At 54.2% G+C, this 19,993-nt stretch overlaps 2 protein-coding genes across 5 annotated transcripts; one reads left to right on the forward strand and one right to left on the reverse strand.

The window, feature by feature from the left end:
* Positions 1 to 2,208: 2,208 nt before the first annotated feature.
* Positions 2,209 to 12,029, forward strand: YBX1 (Y-box binding protein 1). Of its 4 annotated transcripts, none has more exons than XM_034068146.1 (8): positions 2,209 to 2,568; positions 2,996 to 3,059; positions 6,711 to 6,744; positions 8,815 to 8,904; positions 9,061 to 9,363; positions 9,863 to 9,945; positions 10,041 to 10,318; positions 11,650 to 12,029. In XM_034068146.1, the coding sequence occupies exons 1-7, from the start codon at positions 2,391 to 2,393 to the stop codon at positions 10,285 to 10,287; spliced, it is 999 nt and encodes a 332-aa protein (XP_033924037.1). In that variant the 5' UTR covers positions 2,209 to 2,390; the 3' UTR covers positions 10,288 to 10,318; positions 11,650 to 12,029. The 4 variants fall into 4 exon arrangements, with proteins under 4 accessions (XP_033924037.1, XP_033924038.1, XP_033924039.1 ...); XM_034068147.1 differs by having other exon boundaries at positions 11,655 to 12,029; XM_034068148.1 differs by having other exon boundaries at positions 10,053 to 10,318.
* Positions 12,030 to 14,931: 2,902 nt separating this feature from the next.
* Positions 14,932 to 16,420, reverse strand: LOC101876861 (claudin-16-like). Its single transcript, XM_005140284.3, has 4 exons — positions 16,307 to 16,420; positions 16,045 to 16,147; positions 15,300 to 15,464; positions 14,932 to 15,179 (listed from the first exon to the last, which is right to left on the reverse strand). Exons 1-4 carry the CDS (start codon positions 16,418 to 16,420, stop codon positions 14,932 to 14,934), a joined length of 630 nt encoding a protein of 209 aa, XP_005140341.3.
* Positions 16,421 to 19,993: the final 3,573 nt, after the last annotated feature.

The following is a 19,993-nucleotide window of genomic DNA, read 5'->3' on the forward strand; positions in this document are numbered from 1 at the left end:
AGGAGCTTGGCTCTGGGCAGCTATGGGGGGCTCTGCTGCAGCTGCAGGGCTGAGGTTTGTGGGTCTGGCTGCAGGTACCCACATTCATTGGGCTTCTTCACCAAGGAAACCAGGTTGTTTTGTGGGCCCAGGCTCAGCAGCACTTTCTCAGCCTGCAGTATTTGTCAGCATAGCAGGGTCACGGAGCTTCCCCAAAGTAATTAGCAGCAGCAAATCCATTACAACCTCTTTGAAAGCTGTTCCAAGAGCTAATTATATCCTGGGAGTGTTTCTCTTTGACGCCTGATGTGCAGATTTGCAGCTTCCCAGCTGATGGACCTTGCTGCTCCTTAGCTGCTGGGTGAAAGCTTCCTCAAAGAGCACATCTGTGGGTTGATCTGCCCCATGATGAAGTCCCGTTCAGTTACGTTGTGTGTAGCACATCCTGGAATCTCCTGCTGTAGAGCAGATGATGGAGTTGAGATGTGAAGTTTTCTCCTCTGGATTCTCTCACATGGAAAAACTATTGTAAGAGTTATTTTTTCAGTTGATTTCCTGAGCATCATCCAGTTTTGATATCATTCCAGTTTCTTTATCAAGGCAATAATCCTGATGCAGACCCCTTGTGGGATTGTGTTTTAAGGCTCTGCACTCCATTAGCTTAGTTGGAGATCCCATTGAAAAGTTACCAACACAGCTTGATGAGACATCCATGCTGGTGGTTGTGGTCGCTTGATCTTGGTCCCACCCAAGCCCCTCACCCAGTCATGGTGTAATGTGGGGAAGTGGCATCTATTCTTCACTGTGGGATGGGAAAATGGGAATTTGATGCTGCAGTGACACTGGAAGGACTGATCTCAAGGGGATACCCATTGGTTGCAAAGGAGGTGGAGTGATGGGTGAGCTCCCAGAGACCTTGGGTGGTTGCTGGTGACCTTTCCCTTATCACAGAATCCCATCCTGGTTTGGGTTGAAGGGACCTTAAAGCTCCTCCAGCTCCAACCCCTGCCACGGGCAGGGACCCCTTCCACTGGAGCAGCTGCTCCAAGCCCCTGTGTCCAACCTGGCCTTGAACACTGCCAGGGATGGGGCAGCCACAGCTTCTCTGGGCACCCTGTGCCAGCGCCTCAGCACCCTCACAGGGAAGAGCTTCTGCTTAAGAGCTCATCTCAGTCTCCCCTCTCTTGGGCAGGTTCCAGCCATTCCCCTTGGCCTGTCCCTACAGGCCCTTGTCCCAAGCCCCTCTCCAGCTTTCCTGCAGCCCCTTCAGGCACTGGAGCTGCTCTCAGGTCTCCCCTTCAGGAGCCTTCTCTTGTCCAGGCTGCCCCAGCCCAGCTCTCTCAGCCTGGCTCCAGAGCAGAGCTGCTCCAGCCCTCGCAGCAGCTCCATGGCCTCCTCTGGCCTTGCTCCAGCAGCTCCAGGTCCCTCTTGTGCTGCTGCCCCAGAGCTGGACATAGGAGGAATGGGGGAGGAATGACATAGCCAAGGGCAGGACTCTGTGTGCATCCGTTTCCAAGTGCCCAAGGAAAAGAACTTGGTGGACGAGAACCCTGGGTTTCCCTTGGACCTTCCCTGTGGAGAATCCAGAGGAGATCTTGGATCTATGAGGTGGACACATGGGATGGAGGCATCATCAGAGAAGGGTTCCATCACGACAAAGAGCCCAGCTCAGGGTAGTAGGACCAGCTGCCCCCACAGCCTACCCCCAGCCCTGCTGCAAAGAAGCTGCACTGGGAAGGGAAGGATAGAATGGGAAAGATGGAATGGGAAGGATGGGAATGGAGGGATGGGAAGAGAAGGCTGGAATGGGAAGAGGTGAATACGGACTCCCGCTGGCTCCGCCCCGTTGCCGTTAACGCTCCGGGGCTGCTGCCGTCCGTTAACGGCCGCTGCGGTACCGCGAGACGGGAGCGGCGACCCCGGCACCGCGGACACATGGAGCGCGCCCTGCCCCGGTCGTGCCCGTTGTGGGGCGGGCGCGGCGCCGGCGGCCAATCAGAGCGCGAGGGGCGGGGCCTCCGGGTTGGCCGGTAAGAAAAGGGAGCCTGGCAGCGGCGGCCGCAGCAGCCAATGGGCGCGCGCCGCTGAGGACGGGCAGGAGCGGCAGCCAATGGGCGTCGGGCGAGGGGCGGCGGCCGGGTGTGCGCGAGCCAATGGGTCGGCTCAGAGCTTAACGAGCGTCTCGAGCGGCCAATGGGGTGTGGCGCGGGCGGGGCGCGCGGGGTGGCTAGCCGGTGCGGGCCGCCATTGTGGCCAGTTCGATCGGTCTCGGGAGCGGAGAGCGGAGCTCAGCGAGCCCGGAGCAGGGAGCCCCCCCCCCCCCCCCACGGCCGGCCGCAGTCACCATCACACCGCGGGAGGCGGCGCACACAGCCGGTCACCACCACCGTCCGCACCGAGCAGCCGCCGCCATGAGTAGCGAGGCCGAGACCCAGCCGCCCGCCGCCCCCGTCCCCGCGGCGGCCCCCGCCGCCACCACCACCACCGCCGCCGCCGACTCCAAACCTAACGGCGGTACCGGCACCGGGAACGGGGGCAGCGGGCTGGCCTCGGCGGCTCCTCCCGCCGGCGGGGACAAGAAGGTCATCGGTGAGGGGACGGGGACCGGGGGGGGGCGGTTATGAGGGGTGGGGAGGGGGGGGGGAGGCGGCGGCGCGAGCACAGCCCCCCCCAACCCCCCCCCTCCCTCACACGCCGGGCCCGCCATGGCTGAGGGGCGGCGCGTGCGCGCGCGCGGCGGGTGGAGGGGAGGGGAGGGGGGGGGGGAGGAGGCGGCGGGGGCGCGCGCGCGCGGCCGTTGGGGCGCCCAACGCCTTCTTCTTCCTCCCCCCCCCCTCCTCCTCCTCGCGCCGCGCGCGCCCGCCGGGCCCCGCGTGCCGGCGGGGGTGGGGGCGGGGCGGGCCAAGATGTCCGCCACGCGGGGCCTTTGTGCGCGCCGCCCCGCCACGTGCCGCCCTGACGCCGCTGCCTCCTCTGCTTCTTCCTCCCTCCTCCTCCTCCTCCTCCTCTCCCTCAGCAACGAAGGTTTTGGGCACTGTCAAATGGTTCAACGTGAGGAACGGTTACGGCTTCATCAACAGGTGAGGGGGCGGCCCGCGGGGGGGGGGGGGGCCGCGGCGGGGCCTGTGTCACCCCGCTCCGGGACACCGGGGGTGAAGGAGGCCAGGATGTGGCCACCCCCGGCCCTTGGTGCGCCTCAGGCGGGGTCCTGAGTGCTGCGGCCTTGCTCGCTCGGTGTATTTATGGTTATGGTCACGGTGTGTTAAATGGATGGCTTTTCACGGCGGTTTGGGGGGTTTTGGGGGGTTGGTTGGGGTTTGGGTGTTCACATCGGGTTGTTGGCATACACAGAGGTGTTTGTTTAAACTCCTGCGTGAGGTTTGGTCTATCAGTGTTAAGAAAATAGGGGTTGAACGCTTGGTGGTTAAAAGCCCGCTCTCCTGAGGAGCCCCAGAATGCATGGGGAGAGGAGATTGTTTTATCTCACAAGACTGGGGCCTTTAAAGGGCTCTCAGGACACAAGTGCCCAAAAGGGTGGTTTTGGGACAGTAGTTGGTTTGAAAGAAAAATGGGAGCACCTAAGGAGGTGTGTAAGTGCTTAAAACAGGTATTGGTGATGCTGTGCAGCGGTAGAGGAGTCCTGGAACTGCTCTGCAAGCCAGTTCTGGTACTGGGTAGCTCTGGAGGTCTCCCCATGGCTTGTTCTGCAGAGAGCACATTCCAGGGAGCTCTTCCCTTTAACCCTGTAGCTCTTCAACCCCACAGTATCATAATTTGGCTGAAGGACTTAGGGAATCCCATCTTCAGGGGAATCATAGAATCCCAGCTTGGATTGGTTTGAAGGGACCTTAAAGCTGCTCCAATTCCAACCCCTGCCACGGGCAGGGACCCCTTCCACTGGAGCAGCTGCTCCAAGCCCCTGTGTCCAACCTGGCCTTGAGCACTGCCAGGGATGGGGCAGCCACAGCTTCTCTGGGCACCCTGTGCCAGCGCCTCAGCACCCTCACAGGGAACAGCTTGTGCCTAAGAGCTCATCTCAGTCTCCCCTCTCTTGGGCAGGTTCAAGCCATTCCCCTTGGCCTGTCCCTACAGGCCCTTGTCCCAAGCCCCTCTCCAGCTTTTCTGCAGCCCCTTTAGGCACTGGAGCTGCTCTCAGAGTATGTAGTGGTGCTTTATATTTGGCCTTTTATTTAGGTTTGCTTCAGTACTGCCTTTTTGTAACTGTCTGTTACCTTATGACCCAGTCTTAAGTGTCTGCCAAACTCCTTAATGGGTTTCGTGTCTGCAACATTCATAACTCCACTCTCTGCCCAGTTTGCATTCTTTATGTAGCGTTTCCATGTTAAATGTCGTGTAGTCATCAGTGCTTTAAGCTGCTCGGGCTGTTGTAAGCGTGTGTAAAGTCACAGGCCGCAAACCCTTCCTCCAGGGAAGGCTTTTTTTCCTGTTTCCCTCAGTAGTGGCACAGCTCAGTGATGTGAGTCAAGTGAGGAGGCAGCAGCGGGAGTGAAGACATCCGAGTGGCTTCCCCACTCATTCATTTGGCAGCTGTTTAATCCCTGAGGTTGCCATTTTTAATGAGAAACCCATCATGTTATCAAGAGATTAGAGCCGCAGCCTGGGAACTGATCTGGAGGACATTTCCTCAACTCTGGAATCTCTCTGGCTTGTGTAAAGGGAGCTTTTAGCTGGAGCTGCTTGCAGCTGAAATGAGCTTTGGAACTTAAGTTTAGGTTTGGTGAAGGTGCACATCAGTCTCAAGTATTTCCTGTGTTCTTTTCATGTTACAAGTGTGTTTCTCTTCTGTGTGTTTCTGAATCAAACTCGATAGGAGTTTGGGTTCTGAGTGTCAGTTGTTTCTCACAGCTGTCAAAGTAACAAATGCCTGTGCTGGCCCTTTTGCCATGACTGGAGCTGCCTGTGGGGTCTGCCTTCCTAGTTAGTGCTCTGCTGGACTTCAGCTGGTGTTTGCTTGACTTGTGTTGCTCTGATTCCTTTATTTTTACGGATTAGGAGGTTGTGGACATAGCCATTTAGTGGAAGCATGAGCTGAGTGGTTTGTTAGACCTGGAGAATGGGGCTTCTTTTATACCATTTCATACTCGCTTTGAGAAAGTGGTTATTGCATTTGCACCACCCAGCTGGCCCTGTGCTTGCTGTCTCTAGATGGAAAAGGGCGTCAGGAAGCATCCTGGGTGGTGCTGGGCTTGAAAACTGATCAGTGTGTTTTATCTGTGTGTACACTTTGAGCTCTATCTGTGCAACTGAGTCATGTGTTGATCTAAAACTCCAGCGTCCTCTTAAATGGGAACTGCTTTTCAAAAGGACTTTTGGAACAAGCACCCAGTGGGATTGCCCAGACTCACCCTTGGGAAAGTGTATAGGGTGTCCTCATGTGCAGAGCATGGCCATAAGAACTTCCTACCACTTTTTAACCAAGTGAAGGAAGGTGTTGAGCACTCTACTGAAAGCTTGTCACTGGGCTCTTGTGAAGCTGTTGAGCTTTTGGGGCATCTGGTAAGAGATGAGGAAAGTGTTTAGGTTCAGGCTTTGCATGAGTTTCTGGATGCTCTTTTATGATGATCAGACTGGCCCTGCTTTATGCCCTTTTGGCTACCCTTTTCCTAGTAACCTTTGAGGCTTGTAGGCATCTGGTCCATGAGGGCACAGGGTGACTTTTTCTGGTGCTAACAGAACAGCCATAGCTTGGGCTGAGCGTTTGGAAGAGTCTTAATAATAATCTTCCTGTTTTAAAGCCAACTGTGAGAAACCCCTGGCTTCATCTTGAGGAAATCCATCAAAATCCCTCCTTCTGTTCTCCATGTTCACCTGCAAGCTCTGCAGCTCTGAGCACAGCTCCACCCAAGCCTGCTTTGCAGTGTCCTTAACCAGTCATTCTAGGAAAGAAAAGCTGCTTTGCTGTTGATTCAAACCCTTGCATTGACTGATGAAACCAACACCACAGCAAGGTTCTGTTGGATGGTGTGAGCCTGGTACAGGGCTGTGGGTCTGTTATGAGTGGTTATGAGCTCTCACAGAGTGGAGGCTCTTTTTTGCTGTAGCATTGAACTGCAGAACAGAAACTCTCCTGACTTCAATTGGTGCCATATTGTGTTTGTCCAGCCTCAGCATGGAAGTTGTGGGAGCTCTGTCATGCTCACACTGAGGGTTGCTTTTGGATCCTTGTAGGTAGCGACTTTGAGCTGTTTTCTTGGGAAAGCCAAACTCTTCCCTCTCTGCTCACCAGTGCAGCTTGGCTCACCCTGTAACCTTAAGGGGTTGCTCCTTGAAGGAAGGGAATGTTGAGGTGGAGAGGCTGGGGCTCTGGATTGATCACATAAGGCTTGAGTGGTGATACAGCCTCTTTCAAAGGCTGCAGTAGCTCGTGTTCCAAAGGCTGCTCACTGCCAGGGCTTCTTTCTTCTTCAAGCAGGTCCATGAGAGGGGTGTGAAGGATAGATGGGGGGTGTACAGGAAGGAGGAAGAATGCTTCTGCTACATGTGATTTACTTGGACCTGTGTGTGTGCTCTGAACATGTAACATGTATACCTATGTGACATCTCTTTACTTCAAGCCGTAAGCTGGTAGGGGACTAGTTGAGAGCAGGTTGAGGAGCAAGGCAGATGCTGAAAGCTATGTGTCTTGAGAGATCCGTGTTTTGTCCCCACTCCAAACAACTTAATTTCTTGTGCATTTCCTACATGAATTTCAATTTGTTGTTGTCTTGCAGGAATGACACCAAGGAAGATGTGTTTGTCCATCAGGTAAGATCCTTGTTACCTCTGAAACTCTGCTGTGTGTCCTTTGGGGGTAGGATTGAAGCTGTGAAGGAGCCTGTGTTTTCCAAGAGCTGTTACTTGAACAGGAACTGTTTCTTACTACTGGATCACAAGCAGAGCCTGCTTGTGACCAGGGGTTGTGCACATCCATGTACAGCTGTCACAGGAGGTGAGATAGGTGGGTTGAGCAGGCTGCTACCATATATGCTGTTGGTTTGGGGTAAGTTGCCTTGTGGATTTAAACAGCTGTTAGGTAAGGATGTGGAAATAGAGAAATGAAAAGCATGCAGCAAGGAGAGCAGTTAGTTGTGCTGTGATCAAATGAAGTGCCACTGAAGGTGTCTTGGGTTTGTTGTTGGGTTTTTTTCTTTCTAGGCAAAACTTGTACAGGATTTATTGCTCCAGGCTTTCAGTGGAAGCCTGCACATGCTTTAATAGATGTAACTTAGAGTGAGCTTGTAAACATCTGAAACTAGACCAGAGTGAGCACCACACCCAGGGCTTACTGCATGGAGCAGGTTGGTCTTAGCTTAGTCCTCTTGACTTGTAAGGCCCTGTGTAAGCACTGTGCTTCTCTGCCCCTTCTGCCTCGGGCTCTACTGTTGTGAAGCAGCCCACAGGAGTGCCATGGGGAGTGTGGGTTATGTCTGGAGGCCATGGGTTGCTCTTTTGTTTCAAGTTAGGGATACACGGCCCCTGTTGTAAATACAGAGGAAAAAGGAACCCTGGAAAGTTTGACTTGAGTTTGGTTTTGCCAGCTCCTGGCTTCTTGCTTGGGCCGCATCTAAATTACCTGTGATTAAAATGTAAAGGCATTTGTTTATGAAAGGTTATTCTGTAATGGGCAGTGGAGAAGGGCCAAGTGACTGTGCTGTGTCTGTGTTCTGAGGCAGGAATACACACCCCGAAGGAAAGCTGTCAGACCTCATTACTCAGTTTGCAAGTAGAGTAACCTGTAAATGACCTTGACGTACAAGTCAGCTCTCAGGACTGGCCATGTAGCTGCTGCCTCTGTTTCAGAAAGCATGGTTTGGCAGTGATGGGATTCCATGTCAGAGTTTTCATTACAAACCAGTTTCGGGGGTCTAACCTGAAACAAAATTGGTGTGTTTGTGCTTTTTCCCATCCCCATCATGGAGCTGTTGGTCTCATGAAGAGCTGTTGGACTCAGCTGCTGTTGGAATAAGGCTTTCCCTTAAAATCCCTGCTTTATAGGCTGAGACCTGTGGGCATGTTTAGCCATGGATTTGATCCCATTGAGGGGAAAAACCCTCCTCAGATGGTGTTGCTGGTAATTTTTTGTGAAGTTGTTACACTCCTGTCACTGTTCAAAGTGTTTGATAAGCAGGATGTGGCTGAGCTGTGCACATCGAGTATTAACTCATCTGTCAGAAACTTAATCCACTGCTGAATAGCACAGAAAAGGCAGTGTTTTCTGGTACTGTCATTTCACATGCAGGCACTGACAAAGGCTTGTCTGGTGCTGACACCTTGGGAGGGCTAATCCTTGGTGCATCATACACAGCAGGAGTAAACTTGTGATAGATTGGTAAATGCTGTGGCTGAAGTGATGGTATTTGAAGCCTTGGAAGAGGAAATCTCTGGAGTCCTGGCCATTGATGGCTGCTGCACAATGTGGTGGTGTGGGAGCTGGTGGGGACTGGGAGTCTGAGTGTGCAGCTGGAAAGGTTGATAGGTTTGTGTGTGTGCTTCAGAGGGATGTGTAGCTGCTCTGAGGGCTTTTCATCTGAGCTCTGCTTAGGAATACCATGGCCAGTGTGTAAGGGGGGAGGGTTTGTTTTCAGACTGCTTTTCCAGCTAGCAGACAGCATGTTGACAGTTGTTTCCAGTCAATGGTAAAGCTGCTCCATGTTGCAGATAAGCTAGAGCTGTAGTACTGCAGGTATGTTTTATGGCTTCCTAGATTTTCACAGCAGCTCAACTGGTCTTTCTCCTAAGATACTAATACTCACATTCCTTAAAATAAAAGGCAGACTCCTTAGCAGTATTCTTGTGCTGTGCTGTAAGTGTAATTGTGCCATGTTTTGTTGCTAGACTGCCATAAAGAAGAATAACCCCAGGAAGTACCTCCGCAGCGTAGGAGATGGAGAGACCGTGGAGTTTGATGTGGTTGAAGGAGAGAAGGTAAATGTGATGCTTGGGTGCCGAGGGGTATGTGGAAAACCTGGTCTGAGGTGCTTGGGAGGCTCTCCAGTGGGGATATAAATCCTTGCTGGGTGCCAAATGACCCAGTGCTGTGATTGATGTGCCTGTGCCCCTACCACCATCCCCGCTCTGCAGGGCGCGGAGGCAGCAAACGTTACCGGTCCTGGTGGAGTCCCAGTGCAAGGCAGCAAATACGCAGCAGACCGTAACCATTACAGACGATACCCACGTCGCAGGGGTCCTCCACGCAACTACCAGCAGAACTACCAGAACAGTGAGAGTGGGGAAAAGAACGAAGGAGCAGAGAACATACCAGAAGGTCAAGCCCAGCAACGCCGTCCCTATCGCAGGCGGCGGTACCCACCTTACTACATGCGTAGGCCCTACGGGCGTCGACCACAATATTCCAACCCTCCCGTGCAGGGAGAGATAGTGGAGGTAACTGATTGAGAGGGAGGCTATGCAGGGTGGTGGGATGGATGCCACTTCTTGTTGCACAGGGGGTGGTTTGAGTGAGGTTTGGGAGCAAGGTGCTGATGAATTGAAGGTCTTCATGTCACAGTTTAAACAGCAGTTTGGATTTGGTTTAACTTACTGTGTGATTAACATGAGGAAAACAACTTTTACATCATACTGGGGCTTGGAACTAGAGGATCTTAAGGTCTTTCCCAAGCCAAACTGTTCTGTGATTCATTCTATGTGTGCTGCTGTGCTCTAGGAGTGCTGCCCACTTTGTGTGCTTTTGGGCTTAACTTGCCAGCTTCCTCAAAAGGGCTGGAAAAGACCTTTAAGATCATCAAGCCCAACAGTTCCCCACCACTAACCCATGCCACTAAGGGTCTCATCTATATCTACCTCTTCCTCACAGCTTGACTAGTTGTAGCCTTAACACACTTTTGCAGGTGGCTGAGGTGGTTTGTTGCTGAATGTCTTGCAGGGTGCTGACAACCAGGGTGCAGGAGAACAAGGCAGACCAGTCAGGCAGAACATGTACCGAGGTTATAGACCACGATTTCGCAGGTATGCTGCAGATCAACTTCTTGCCTTTTAACCCTGCCTTTTAGCAACAGCGACAGGACATGGCGATGGTCAGATGCTGCACTCTTAAAGCCTAGCTTGACTTTCAGGGGCCCTCCTCGCCAGAGACAGCCTAGAGAGGATGGGAACGAAGAAGATAAAGAGAACCAAGGGGACGAGACCCAAAGTCAGCAGCCACCTCAACGTCGGTACCGCCGTAACTTCAACTACCGACGCAGACGCCCGGAGAACCCTAAACCACAAGATGGCAAAGAGACGAAGGCAGCCGAACCACCAGCTGAGAACACGTCCGCTCCCGAGGCCGAGCAGGGCGGGGCTGAGTAAACACCGGCTTTCCACCTCTACCATCATCCGGGTGCGTGTGTGGTGCCTCCGGAGCAGCCTGCAGGGCCCTGCTGGGCATGGCCTCAGTGGGCAGCTTTAATGGGCATGGCTGGGTCACTGCTGGGATAGTTACTCTTGGCTGTGCTCTGTAGGGAGCTGCCTTTGTCCACCCAGAGAGAGTCACTGGGGTGATGCTGCTGGAGGGGCAAAGCCAGGAGAGATGGGGACAAGGGTTTATTCTGCCTTGGGGGGTGTCTGAGCCCTCATCACTTGGTCCCAGGTAGTGTTAAGTACTCTGAGCATTGATGTGTAGGGAGCTGGTGCAGACTTCCAAAGGAAGTGCTGGAAAACCAGGCAGAGATTGGCCACTTTCTCGTGGAGAGTGTGGGGCACCTCTTTGAAGCACTGTGGTACCCCGATGGCTTTGCCACTGGGGAGGGTGGCACGAATGTGAAAGGTGGATTTAGTTGTGAGGTAGATGGATTATGATCTGAGCTGTCTTCTGGTGGGCAGCTCGGCTGATTTGGGAATATTTTAATTGCTTGGACTCTTCCTACTTGTTCTGTGCTTTTTCTGACACCTTCCTTGCCTGTTCTTCCTCCCTGTTGCTATGTATTTCCTCTCGCCAGTGTTCATACCCACTCTGTTGTGTCTCACTCCTCACTTGTTGCCTTGGAGGACTGGCAAACAAAAGGGCACATCTGGGTTCTGATGGGACCCATCCTGTTAGTGGGATGAGCAGGGAGTGCAGGAACTGGGCAGTTTGGTGCCAGCAGCCACAGACCTCTCTGGCTGGGAGGGCTGGGGTGCTGATGGATTCACATAACAGCTTCAGGCCTTGCTGTGTGTTGGGACATGAACCCTGGTTTTAACCTTCATGATGGACATGTGCTGAATGCATTCTTCATGTCACAAGCTTCAGAGCAGCACCACAGGGACCTTTTGGTTGCTCTATTGATAGCATTGGCAGGTTGTGGTTCCTGTGGTCTGGGCAGTGGCTTACCACGGCTGCCTCTGTTCAGTGTGGGTAGATCTGCTCGTCCATCACCTTCCCAAGATATTCCCTCTCCTCCTGCCTGAGCTGTGTGTGTGCAGAGCCCAATGGGAGCAGCTCTGCCCTGGAGGGGATGGGTGTGATGGGATTCCTCTTCCCTTCCTGGAGCCCTTTGGGTTGGTTTTGTGTGGAAGGTGCCTGGTTTGGTCCCTGGGGTGGGCTGGGGGCAGTGGGTGCAGCTGGGGAGGGTTTCTTGGGTGTGAGAGGTGGCTCAGTGAGGGTTTGTGCTCCTGGGTCAGTGTTGGTAGACAGAGCATCCGAGTGAGCCCTGCCATGGGTCTCATCGTCCTTTTCTTCCTCTTTTTCAGTTTAGTCATCAAAGAAAAGACTTAAGAAATGAAGAAGAAAAGAAAATGAAATTCCAGCAATAAGAAATGAACAAAAGAATTGGAACTGAAGACCTTAAGTGCTTGCTTTTTGCTGTTGACCAGATTACTAGAACTATCTGCATTGTCTATGCAGCATGGGGTTTTTATTATTTTTACCTAAAGAAGTCTCCTTTTGGAAACGATAAACACGTTTTTTAAAAGTCTGTTTTTTCTCAATATACCTTTAAAGGTTTTTAAATTGTTTCATATCTGGTCAAGTTGAGATTTTTAAGAACCTCATTTTTAATTTGTATGAAATATACACCTGATTTTTTCAAGTCAAACTGCAAGCATCTGTTAATAAAGGTCTTAAAGAATTACCTGGTGCACTTGGTCCTTTGAAAACCCTCTTGTGTGGGACAGGGTTTGAGTGTTCACAAAGGATCTTGGGGATCAAGCAGACAGGCTGGGGGGTGAAACACAAGAATCATTACATAGTAGTTGAGGTGCTGGCTGGGAAGGGGTTTGGGGTCAGCCCAGGGTGTCCAGCCCTGGTGCCTGCCCACACTGGGGGTGATGGAGCACAAAGCAGAGCTGTGCCTCACTGCAGAACGCCTCTGGGGCTGCCCCACCAGTGCCAGAGTTGCTGCTGGTGGTTGCTGCTGGCTCAGCCTTGCCCAGCCCCACAGCTCCTCAACACCAGCTGGAAGCTGCTGGTAAGAACTGAGGGCTGTGGGTGGGTGCCAAGGGGAGACCTGAGAGCAGCTCCAGTGCCTAAAGGGGCTGCAGGAAAGCTGGAGAGGGGCTTGGGACAAGGGCGTGTAGGGACAGGCCAAGGGGAATAGCTTGAACTTGCCCGAGGGGAGATTGAGCTGAGCTCTTAGGCACAAGCTGTGAGGCACCCTGTGAGGGTGCTGAGGCGCTGGCACAGGGTGCCCAGAGAAGCTGTGGCTGCCCCATCCCTGGCAGTGTTCAAGGCCAGGTTGGACACAGGGGCTTGGAGCAGCTGCTCCAGTGGAAGGGGTCCCTGCCTGTGGCAGGGGCTGGAGCTGGATGGGATTTCCCCTTCCAACCCAAACCATTCCATGGGTCTGTGCTCTTTAAATACCTTCCAGCCCCCTTCTGACTGCACCGTGCTCGTCCTTTGGACTGTTCCCAGGCAGTTCTTCATGCTCTCCATCCCCATCACACAGCTGTAGTGACCACATCCCTTTCTCCAGCTGCTTGAGCCGTTGCAATGGAGGTGCCGGTGTTGTGCAGTGACCCCAGGGCTGCTGTGGGTCTCCTCTGCCCCCACTCATTGCAGGGCCTGGCTGCAGCCCTTCAAGAGGGTCTGCTCCAGCCAGAAAGTCACAAAGCTGCTTCCCTGCGGTGCCACAGCTTCTCTGTGCCGAGCTCGAGGTGAGGAGTAGGGAAATAAGGACAAAACCAGCAAACTGAGGGTGGTTGTGGATGGTTTGGGGCTCTGGCTCAATCTTACAATGTTTTACAAGTGATGAAGGGTTTGTAGTTCATGTAGAAAACAGACTTCCCTTTCCATGTGGACAGAAAACCCCAACATTGGTGCTGGAGCAGCTCCAATGGGCTTCAGATTGACCCTCCTGTAGTGTTCCTCCAGTGCCCAACCCTTCTCACTGCTCTGGGCTCTGCCTTCCCCAGCTCTCAAGCATGAACCTCAGCACAGGGGTGTTTGCAGCAGGGCTGGTGCCTGCCTGACCCGGGCCACGGGGAGTCAGTGTTGCTCTGCAGAGCTGGCTTCCCACTGAGTGCCTCCAGAGGATGGGCTCAGACTCGGAGGGATGCCAAGAGCTCCATTGGTGTCCCAACAGCTTCCCCCCGGAGAGCCCGGGAACATCTTCCCTTAAAGCAGCAGGTTTCTGGGGGTTGTTTGCATGAAACTGGTCTGGAAGTGGGGAAATAACAGGAGCCTGGAAAGCACTTGGGGGTGTTGGTCAATGGGAAGCTCCCCATGACCTGGGTTCAGTGAGTACTTGAACCCCCCCTGTGCTGGGCTGCACCCCCAGAGCGTGAGCAGCAGCTCAGGGAGGGGATCCTGCCCCTCTGCTGGGCTCTGGGGAGACCCCCCCTGCAGCCCTGATCCAGCTCTGGGGCAGCAGCACAAGAGGGACCTGGAGCTGTTGGAGCGAGGCCAGAGGAGGCCATGGAGATGCTGCGAGGGCTGGAGCAGCTCTGCTCTGGAGCCAGGCTGAGAGAGCTGGGCTGGGGCAGCCTGGACAAGAGAAGGCTCCTGAAGGGGAGACCTGAGAGCAGCTCCAGTGCCTGAAGGGGCTGCAGGAAAGCTGGAGAGGGGCTTGGGACAAGGGCCTGGAGGGACAGGCCAAGGGGAATGGCTTGAACCTGCCCAAGAGAGGGGAGACTGAGATGAGCTCTTAGGCAGAAGCTGTTCCCTGTGAGGGTGCTGAGGCGCTGGCACAGGGTGCCCAGAGAAGCTGTGGCTGCCCCATCCCTGGCAGTGCTCAAGGCCAGGTTGGACACAGGGGCTTGGAGCAGCTGCTCCAGTGGAAGGGGTCCCTGCCCGTGGCAGGGGTTGGAGCTGGAGGAGCTTTAAGGTCCCTTCAACCCAAACCAGTCTGTGACTATGGAAAACAACCTCCTCTGTGGGTGACTCCTGCAGCCTCTGATGCTACAGCTCACACAGCTCCTGCAGTTGGAGCCTTAACCCAGTTGCAGACGTGTCCCAGTATAGAAGATGATGCTTTAATGTGGTCAGCTTGGAAGGGGGAGAGCATCCCACAGTGGTGCTGGGTGCAGGAGGTGCTGCTGCCCATCACACACGCGAGTCCATGGCGTACATCTTGCTGGTGGCCGTTCGGACCTGGGGCTGGGGAGGCCACTGGGGTTGCTGGTGGCTGCTGGGATCTACTGGGAGAGAGGTGGGGTTGTGGCATGGTTGGCAATGGCAGTGTGGGGACATGGCAGGAGAGGTAACATCTGGTAAGGCATCACCTGCCCCATGTCTGTGATGGTGATGCCGGGTTTTCATTGGCACATCCATGTGGCCACCAGTGCAAGGCTCTGCCTGGGCACAGTGATACAGCTCCAGCACAGCCACTGCGTTTCGTAGGCACCAAAGCACCTTCACCAGCACCTCGAGGTCCCACTGATGTGGAAGGGGCATTCCTGCACCTCCTCTGTACCCTTATGGGATCCAGCTGGGACCCTTGGCATGACCCAAGCAGGGCGCACAGGCTGGATCAAAGGGGCTCCCCCTTGGTTCGGCTGGACCCTGTGAGAAGTCCCTGCACCCCCTGAGCTGCTCCTTCACCCATCGTGCAGGACACAAGGTGTCCGGATGGGATGGGATGGGGCAGACTGACCTGTGCAGGCACAGAGGCAGCGGGACAGCAGCACCGATGCCACAAGGCAGCCCATGGAGCCAGCCATCCCCAGCCAGCACGACCACCCGAAGTCATAGTGGACCCCCAGGAACACGTTGTGTGCCACCAGCATGGCTCTCTCCACGTAGACATCCACTGCGTACCACACAGAGCCCACCAGACCCAGGATGCCTGCGGGGAACAGGGGGGGGTTGAGAACCACACAACCCCCTCCTGCCCCCCAGGACCCCTCTGGAGGGGCACCCATGGCACGCGAGGTCCATCTGCCCCCTGTGTGTTCCAGCCACGCACTCCCAATGCCGAGGATGCCGCCGGCCCCATCGCACATCTTCAGTTTGACAGTGGGATCTTCCTTAAGGAACTTGATGCAGTCCAGCCCCAGGAGCAGCATGGCCAGAGCCAGGCCAGCCAGGAGGTCTGCTGTGATCAGCAGTGTCCGTGTCACCACAATCTTCACTGGGCAAGGAAGGGGAAAGCACAGGAGATGGAGGAATGGCCACAGGAACTGGTGTCCCTGCTCCGGTTGCTGCCTGTGTCCCTGCTAGACCCAGCTCTGCAGTGGCCATGTCCATAGGAGATACCTACCCTGGCACTCACCAACCCCGTGCCATAGGCAAGGAGCTCACAGCAACCCTGCAACAGGACTGAGTGAGCCCATTATTAGACCAGCTCAAGACCCCAAACAACTGAAGGTGCACCCACCTGCACCGGGATGTGGCCTCGAGACCACCTTGCATAGGCTTGGGCAGGGGATGCTGCTGCCCAGACTGGTTTTATCTCCAGGTTGATGTTTAAAACAGCAAATGTCAACAGAGGGGTGAAAAGTGAGGAGAGGTGGCCTGGGTGACACCATAGCTGTGAGCAAGGGGACTTCTGCCTGCAAAGCCCTGCTGATGGAGCAGGAAGACAGGAGAAGCCCTGGTCCTGCATCACCAACTGATGGAGATGAGCCCCTTGCAATGGGGATCATCCTGAAGAGGGAAAACCCTTAGCTCTGAACTGAAAGGAATGACTCCATTGAATCCATGGCACTTACCCGGATGGTCAGCCAGGATGGAGTCATACTGGTCACAGGTCCTGACCCCGTCCTGCATGTTGGTGACACACTCCCTCCAGAGCCCCCGGCACTTGTGACTCACCTGGAAGCAGGAGGAAGTCACCAAATACCATGGGAAGCAGTGGGTTTATCCCACCTTGTCCCTTTCCAAGCCTGGGGAGATGTGAGGATGTCACCCATGGATACCGAGGCACCCACCTTGCTCTCAGTTGCTAACCCATAGACTGGTTGCTCTGCTCACCTCCAAGCTGTCATCAGCGTTCACCATCCAGCAGTCAGTGCAGGTGGCCAGGAGCAGGAAGAGGGTTGAGACAAGAGCAAGGCCGAACGCTGTCATCTGCAGGGCTGCCCTCATGGGGTAACCTGCAAGGGCACAGGGGTGCCCATCACCGCTGCTCTGGCCGCTTCCCTGGTACCTGGTCCACCAAGAGCAAAGGGACACCTAGGCCAGGGTGTCCTCTGCATCCCTATGAGTTACCTGGGCCCTGTCTCATGGTCCTCAGTGCTGCCAAAATGCTCTGATACCCTTAATGAGGCTGGGCCACCAGGTGTCATGTAGACAAGGCCTTTAGGGACACATTAACTGGAGATGTACCCACATTGGGCTGCTCTCGAGATGTCCTCTCTACCCTCTACAGTTGCCAGCCATTAGTACTTGCCCTTTTGGGATCAAGTGCTGCTGGAAGCCCTTGTCCAGCAACTGCTGTGGTCATGACCTGTGGTGTGAGCATGTGTACCCTGAAGTTCCCTTCATCCCTGCAGCCATTGGATTTGGTGGCCATGTCACCTGCCTTTTCTTGCTTGTCTTTTTTATCTCCCCAAGGAAGGCAATGAAGTGTTGAAACATCCAGGTTGGAGCACAGATGTGCCATGGAGGTGTCCTGATCCCAAGTGGCAAGCCCAAAGGAAGCATCTCCCATAACAGAGGTGGATGGGGGCTGCTTGGGCTTGATGTGCGTGCCCTTCATGCTGCCAAGGCTTTCCAAAGACCAGAACGGATGGGGTTGGTTTCCATCCTTGCCAGGGATGGAGGCACTCTGCAGAGAGGGGAGCTGTGCCCAAGCTATGGAGCAGAGCCCATCCTATCCCCAAGCCTGGATGTGAATCATGCCTCGCTGTGTTTGCAACCCAGGATGTGCAGTGTTGTAGCTCCTGAAGCTGCATCCTTTGGGCCGAGGGGTTCCCATGAGTGGTCCCTGAGCTGATGGGTTCATTGCCATGGGATGGGGACACTTCATCATCACCAGGGTTGTGAGCACAGCCTGGGGCAGGAGGGAGGGAGGCAGGGTCGTGGTCCCCACACCCGGAGCACAGCATCTTCCATACACCCTATCCTGGGCTGTGCAGGGAGCAGGGTACTGCTCAGGCCATCCCTGAAGGATGGGAAGGGGAGGGGAGGGAAGGCAAAGGAGGGAAGGAAAGGGAATAGAATTGAAAGGAAGGGAAAGGTAGTGAAGGGATTTGAAAAATGTAGGGAAGGCAAAGGAGGGAAGGGAATGGAAAGGAAGGGAAGGGGAGGGAGGGGAATTGAAAAATGTAAGGAAGGCAAAGGGGAAAGTAAGGGAAGGGAAGAGAAGGGAAGGAAAGGGAAGGCAAAGAAGGGAAGTGAATGGAAAGGAAAGGGAAGGTGAGGGGAGGGAAGGGAATGGAAAGGAAGGGAAGGGGAGGGAAAGGAAGGCAAAGGAGGGAAGGGTATGAAAACGAAAGGGAGGGAAGGGAAGGCAAAGGAAAGGGAATGGAAAGGGAAGGGATGGCAAAAGAGGGAAGGGAAGGCAAAGGAGGGAAGGGAAGGGAATGGAAGGGAAGGGAAGGGGAGGGAAGGGAAGGGAAGGGAAGGGAAGGGAAGGGAAGGGAAGGGAAGGGAAGGGAAGGGAAGGGAAGGGAAGGGAAGGGAAGGGAAGGGAAGGGAAGGGAAGGGAAGGGAAGGGAAGGGGAGGGAAGAAAGGGGAGGGGATGGGAAGGGAGAGAAGGGAAAGAAAAAACAAGGAAAGGAGGAAGGAAAGAAAAGATGAAAGAGAGAGAAGGAAGAAAAGGCAGAGGCAGAAAGAGAAATACAGAGTTCTCACTAAGAAGGGGCTCGGGGGCAACGTTACCTTCACCACGGGCTCATCCCGGCTGGGGTGGGATCAATGGCGAGAGCTCCTTGCTGCCGATGACCAGAGCTGTGTCTTGAAGGCTTTCCAGTGCTGATGGGGATCAATCCGGACCCACCCGATGGAGCTGGGCAATGCAGCCCCTGCCCGAGCCGGTGCTGGGCTATTTAAGGTGTTTCCAAGGCTGTGAGCTCCAGGGATAACACAGCGATAGGTTGGGAATGGAACCTCCCCAAGGAACACCACGTGGGGAAAACTGTGGGAACCTGCTGGGAACATTCCCTAAGGGGGGGGGGGGGGGGGGGGGGGGGAGTCTGAGTCCTGGATGAATATCCCCACTTCTTTAATGAGGTCTTGTAATTCCTGCCTGGGGGGGGGCAGGATGTGTTGGGACCCCAGGGAACGTCAGGAGGATGGACCTAAAATCAAGTCCCTTCCTCTCACTTGCACCCTCTGAGCATCCTTGGGCTCAGCCATGCCAGGCATCCCTGCACCCTCATCTCCTGGAGCCATAGAAAACACACGCACCCATGGTCCCATTTCATGGGTGCTGTTGGAAAGATGCACTTGCGTTGTCAGGTTTGGGTTGTTTTCCCTCTGGATAATCCCCTGCAGCACCCGACTGTGGGGCTTTGGCAGCGCGCCGGGGTCTTGGCAAAGTGTCTGATCCTGGGTTATCCTGTTTTCCCGGGATTTTGGCACACGGCAGGTCCAACACTTCAGCACAGAGCGATGAATTAGTGCTGAAAGCATCCGGGAGGGTTTGTGCTCCTTCATTTGCTCCCATTTACATCTTAAGAACTTGCAGTACTTGGACATCCAAGACATGAAAGCAACAGGAACCAGCAGCTGCGTGTCCCAGTGATGCCTATGGAATAGGTTTCTTCTCCCTGTCTGCCCATCTCAACAGACTGTTTATTACACCTCAAACTGACCTGAGCTCTCCATTCAGGGATGAAACCTTTTGGGGATGGTTGAAAAGATGCAGGGAGAGGGGCAGATCCATCAGGAGCTGAATAACGAGGATCATTTCCCTGGTTAATGAAGGTGAAAATCAGAGCTTGTGTCCCACAGGTTTTTAAACCCCCTGTGTTCCAGGGAAACCCAAATCTTTGTGGTTTAGCCCCAGAAATGAAGGAATAAAGATGTTTTCTTTGATGGGATCATCTCATGGAGGTGGAGAGGACCCTGCAGATGCCATTGGGGCAGGGCAGGGAATAAAAGTGAACAAAAAGAGATAAAACTTAATCAAGTCACCATTGAATTAATCCAGTTGTGGCTCCGAGGTGTGAGATAAGTCCCTGTGCATGCAGATAAGATGCAGGGCTGTGCATCACAGAGACGTCATCGTGCTCAATACAACAGGCACTGAGATGGGTTTGTGCATGGTTTTAATGCATCTAATCACTTGTTAAGAAAAAAAGGGGATTTGGGGTTTTCCCTACGCTATTATTTACATGGAATTTCAGTGTTATGGTGACATTTGCTGTGATTTTGTCTTTGGGATGGGGTATTTTCCCTCATTTAGTGGGAATTTCCCCCATTAGTGTTATTTTGCAGGTGTTAGGATGCAAGCAAGAGGGATGAGCAGACCCCTACACGTTACCCATTGCACTGGTTCTATTACATAGGAGCGTATTGGGGGGGTGGAAAACTCCATTGTTGCCTGATGCGGAGGGAGCCAAGCCCACGTTCCACAGTGATCCCAGGGGCCTGTTCCCATCGTTCATCCCGAGTTGCCCTTGCAAACACACAAGGGATTGTCCAGAGGACAGTGGGGGCCTTTATACCCCCGAGTCCATTATCACAGCTCAGCTATTCCCCCCTCCCTCCCT

Source organism: Melopsittacus undulatus, chromosome 12 (genome assembly GCF_012275295.1).
Source record: "Melopsittacus undulatus isolate bMelUnd1 chromosome 12, bMelUnd1.mat.Z, whole genome shotgun sequence".
NCBI lineage: Eukaryota > Metazoa > Chordata > Aves > Psittaciformes > Psittaculidae > Melopsittacus > Melopsittacus undulatus.

What these genes read in the sequence shown, in the direction of transcription:
- YBX1 (XM_034068146.1), top strand. Translation starts at nt 2,391, where the DNA reads ATGAGTAGCGAGGCCGAGACCCAGCCGCCCGCCGCCCCCGTCCCCGCG. An exon ending in ATGTGGTTGAAGGAGAGAAG is followed by an intron (nt 8,905 to 9,060) that starts GTAAATGTGATG and finishes CCCGCTCTGCAG; the next exon opens with GGCGCGGAGGCAGCAAACGT. An exon ending in TGCAGGGAGAGATAGTGGAG is followed by an intron (nt 9,364 to 9,862) that starts GTAACTGATTGA and finishes AATGTCTTGCAG; the next exon opens with GGTGCTGACAACCAGGGTGC.
- LOC101876861 (XM_005140284.3), bottom strand. Translation starts at nt 16,420, where the DNA reads ATGAGGGCAGCCCTGCAGATGACAGCGTTCGGCCTTGCTCTTGTCTCA. An exon ending in CATCCTGGCTGACCATCCGG is followed by an intron (nt 15,465 to 16,044) that starts GTAAGTGCCATG and finishes TTCCTTGCCCAG; the next exon opens with TGAAGATTGTGGTGACACGG. An exon ending in CGGCATCCTCGGCATTGGGA is followed by an intron (nt 15,180 to 15,299) that starts GTGCGTGGCTGG and finishes TGTTCCCCGCAG; the next exon opens with GCATCCTGGGTCTGGTGGGC.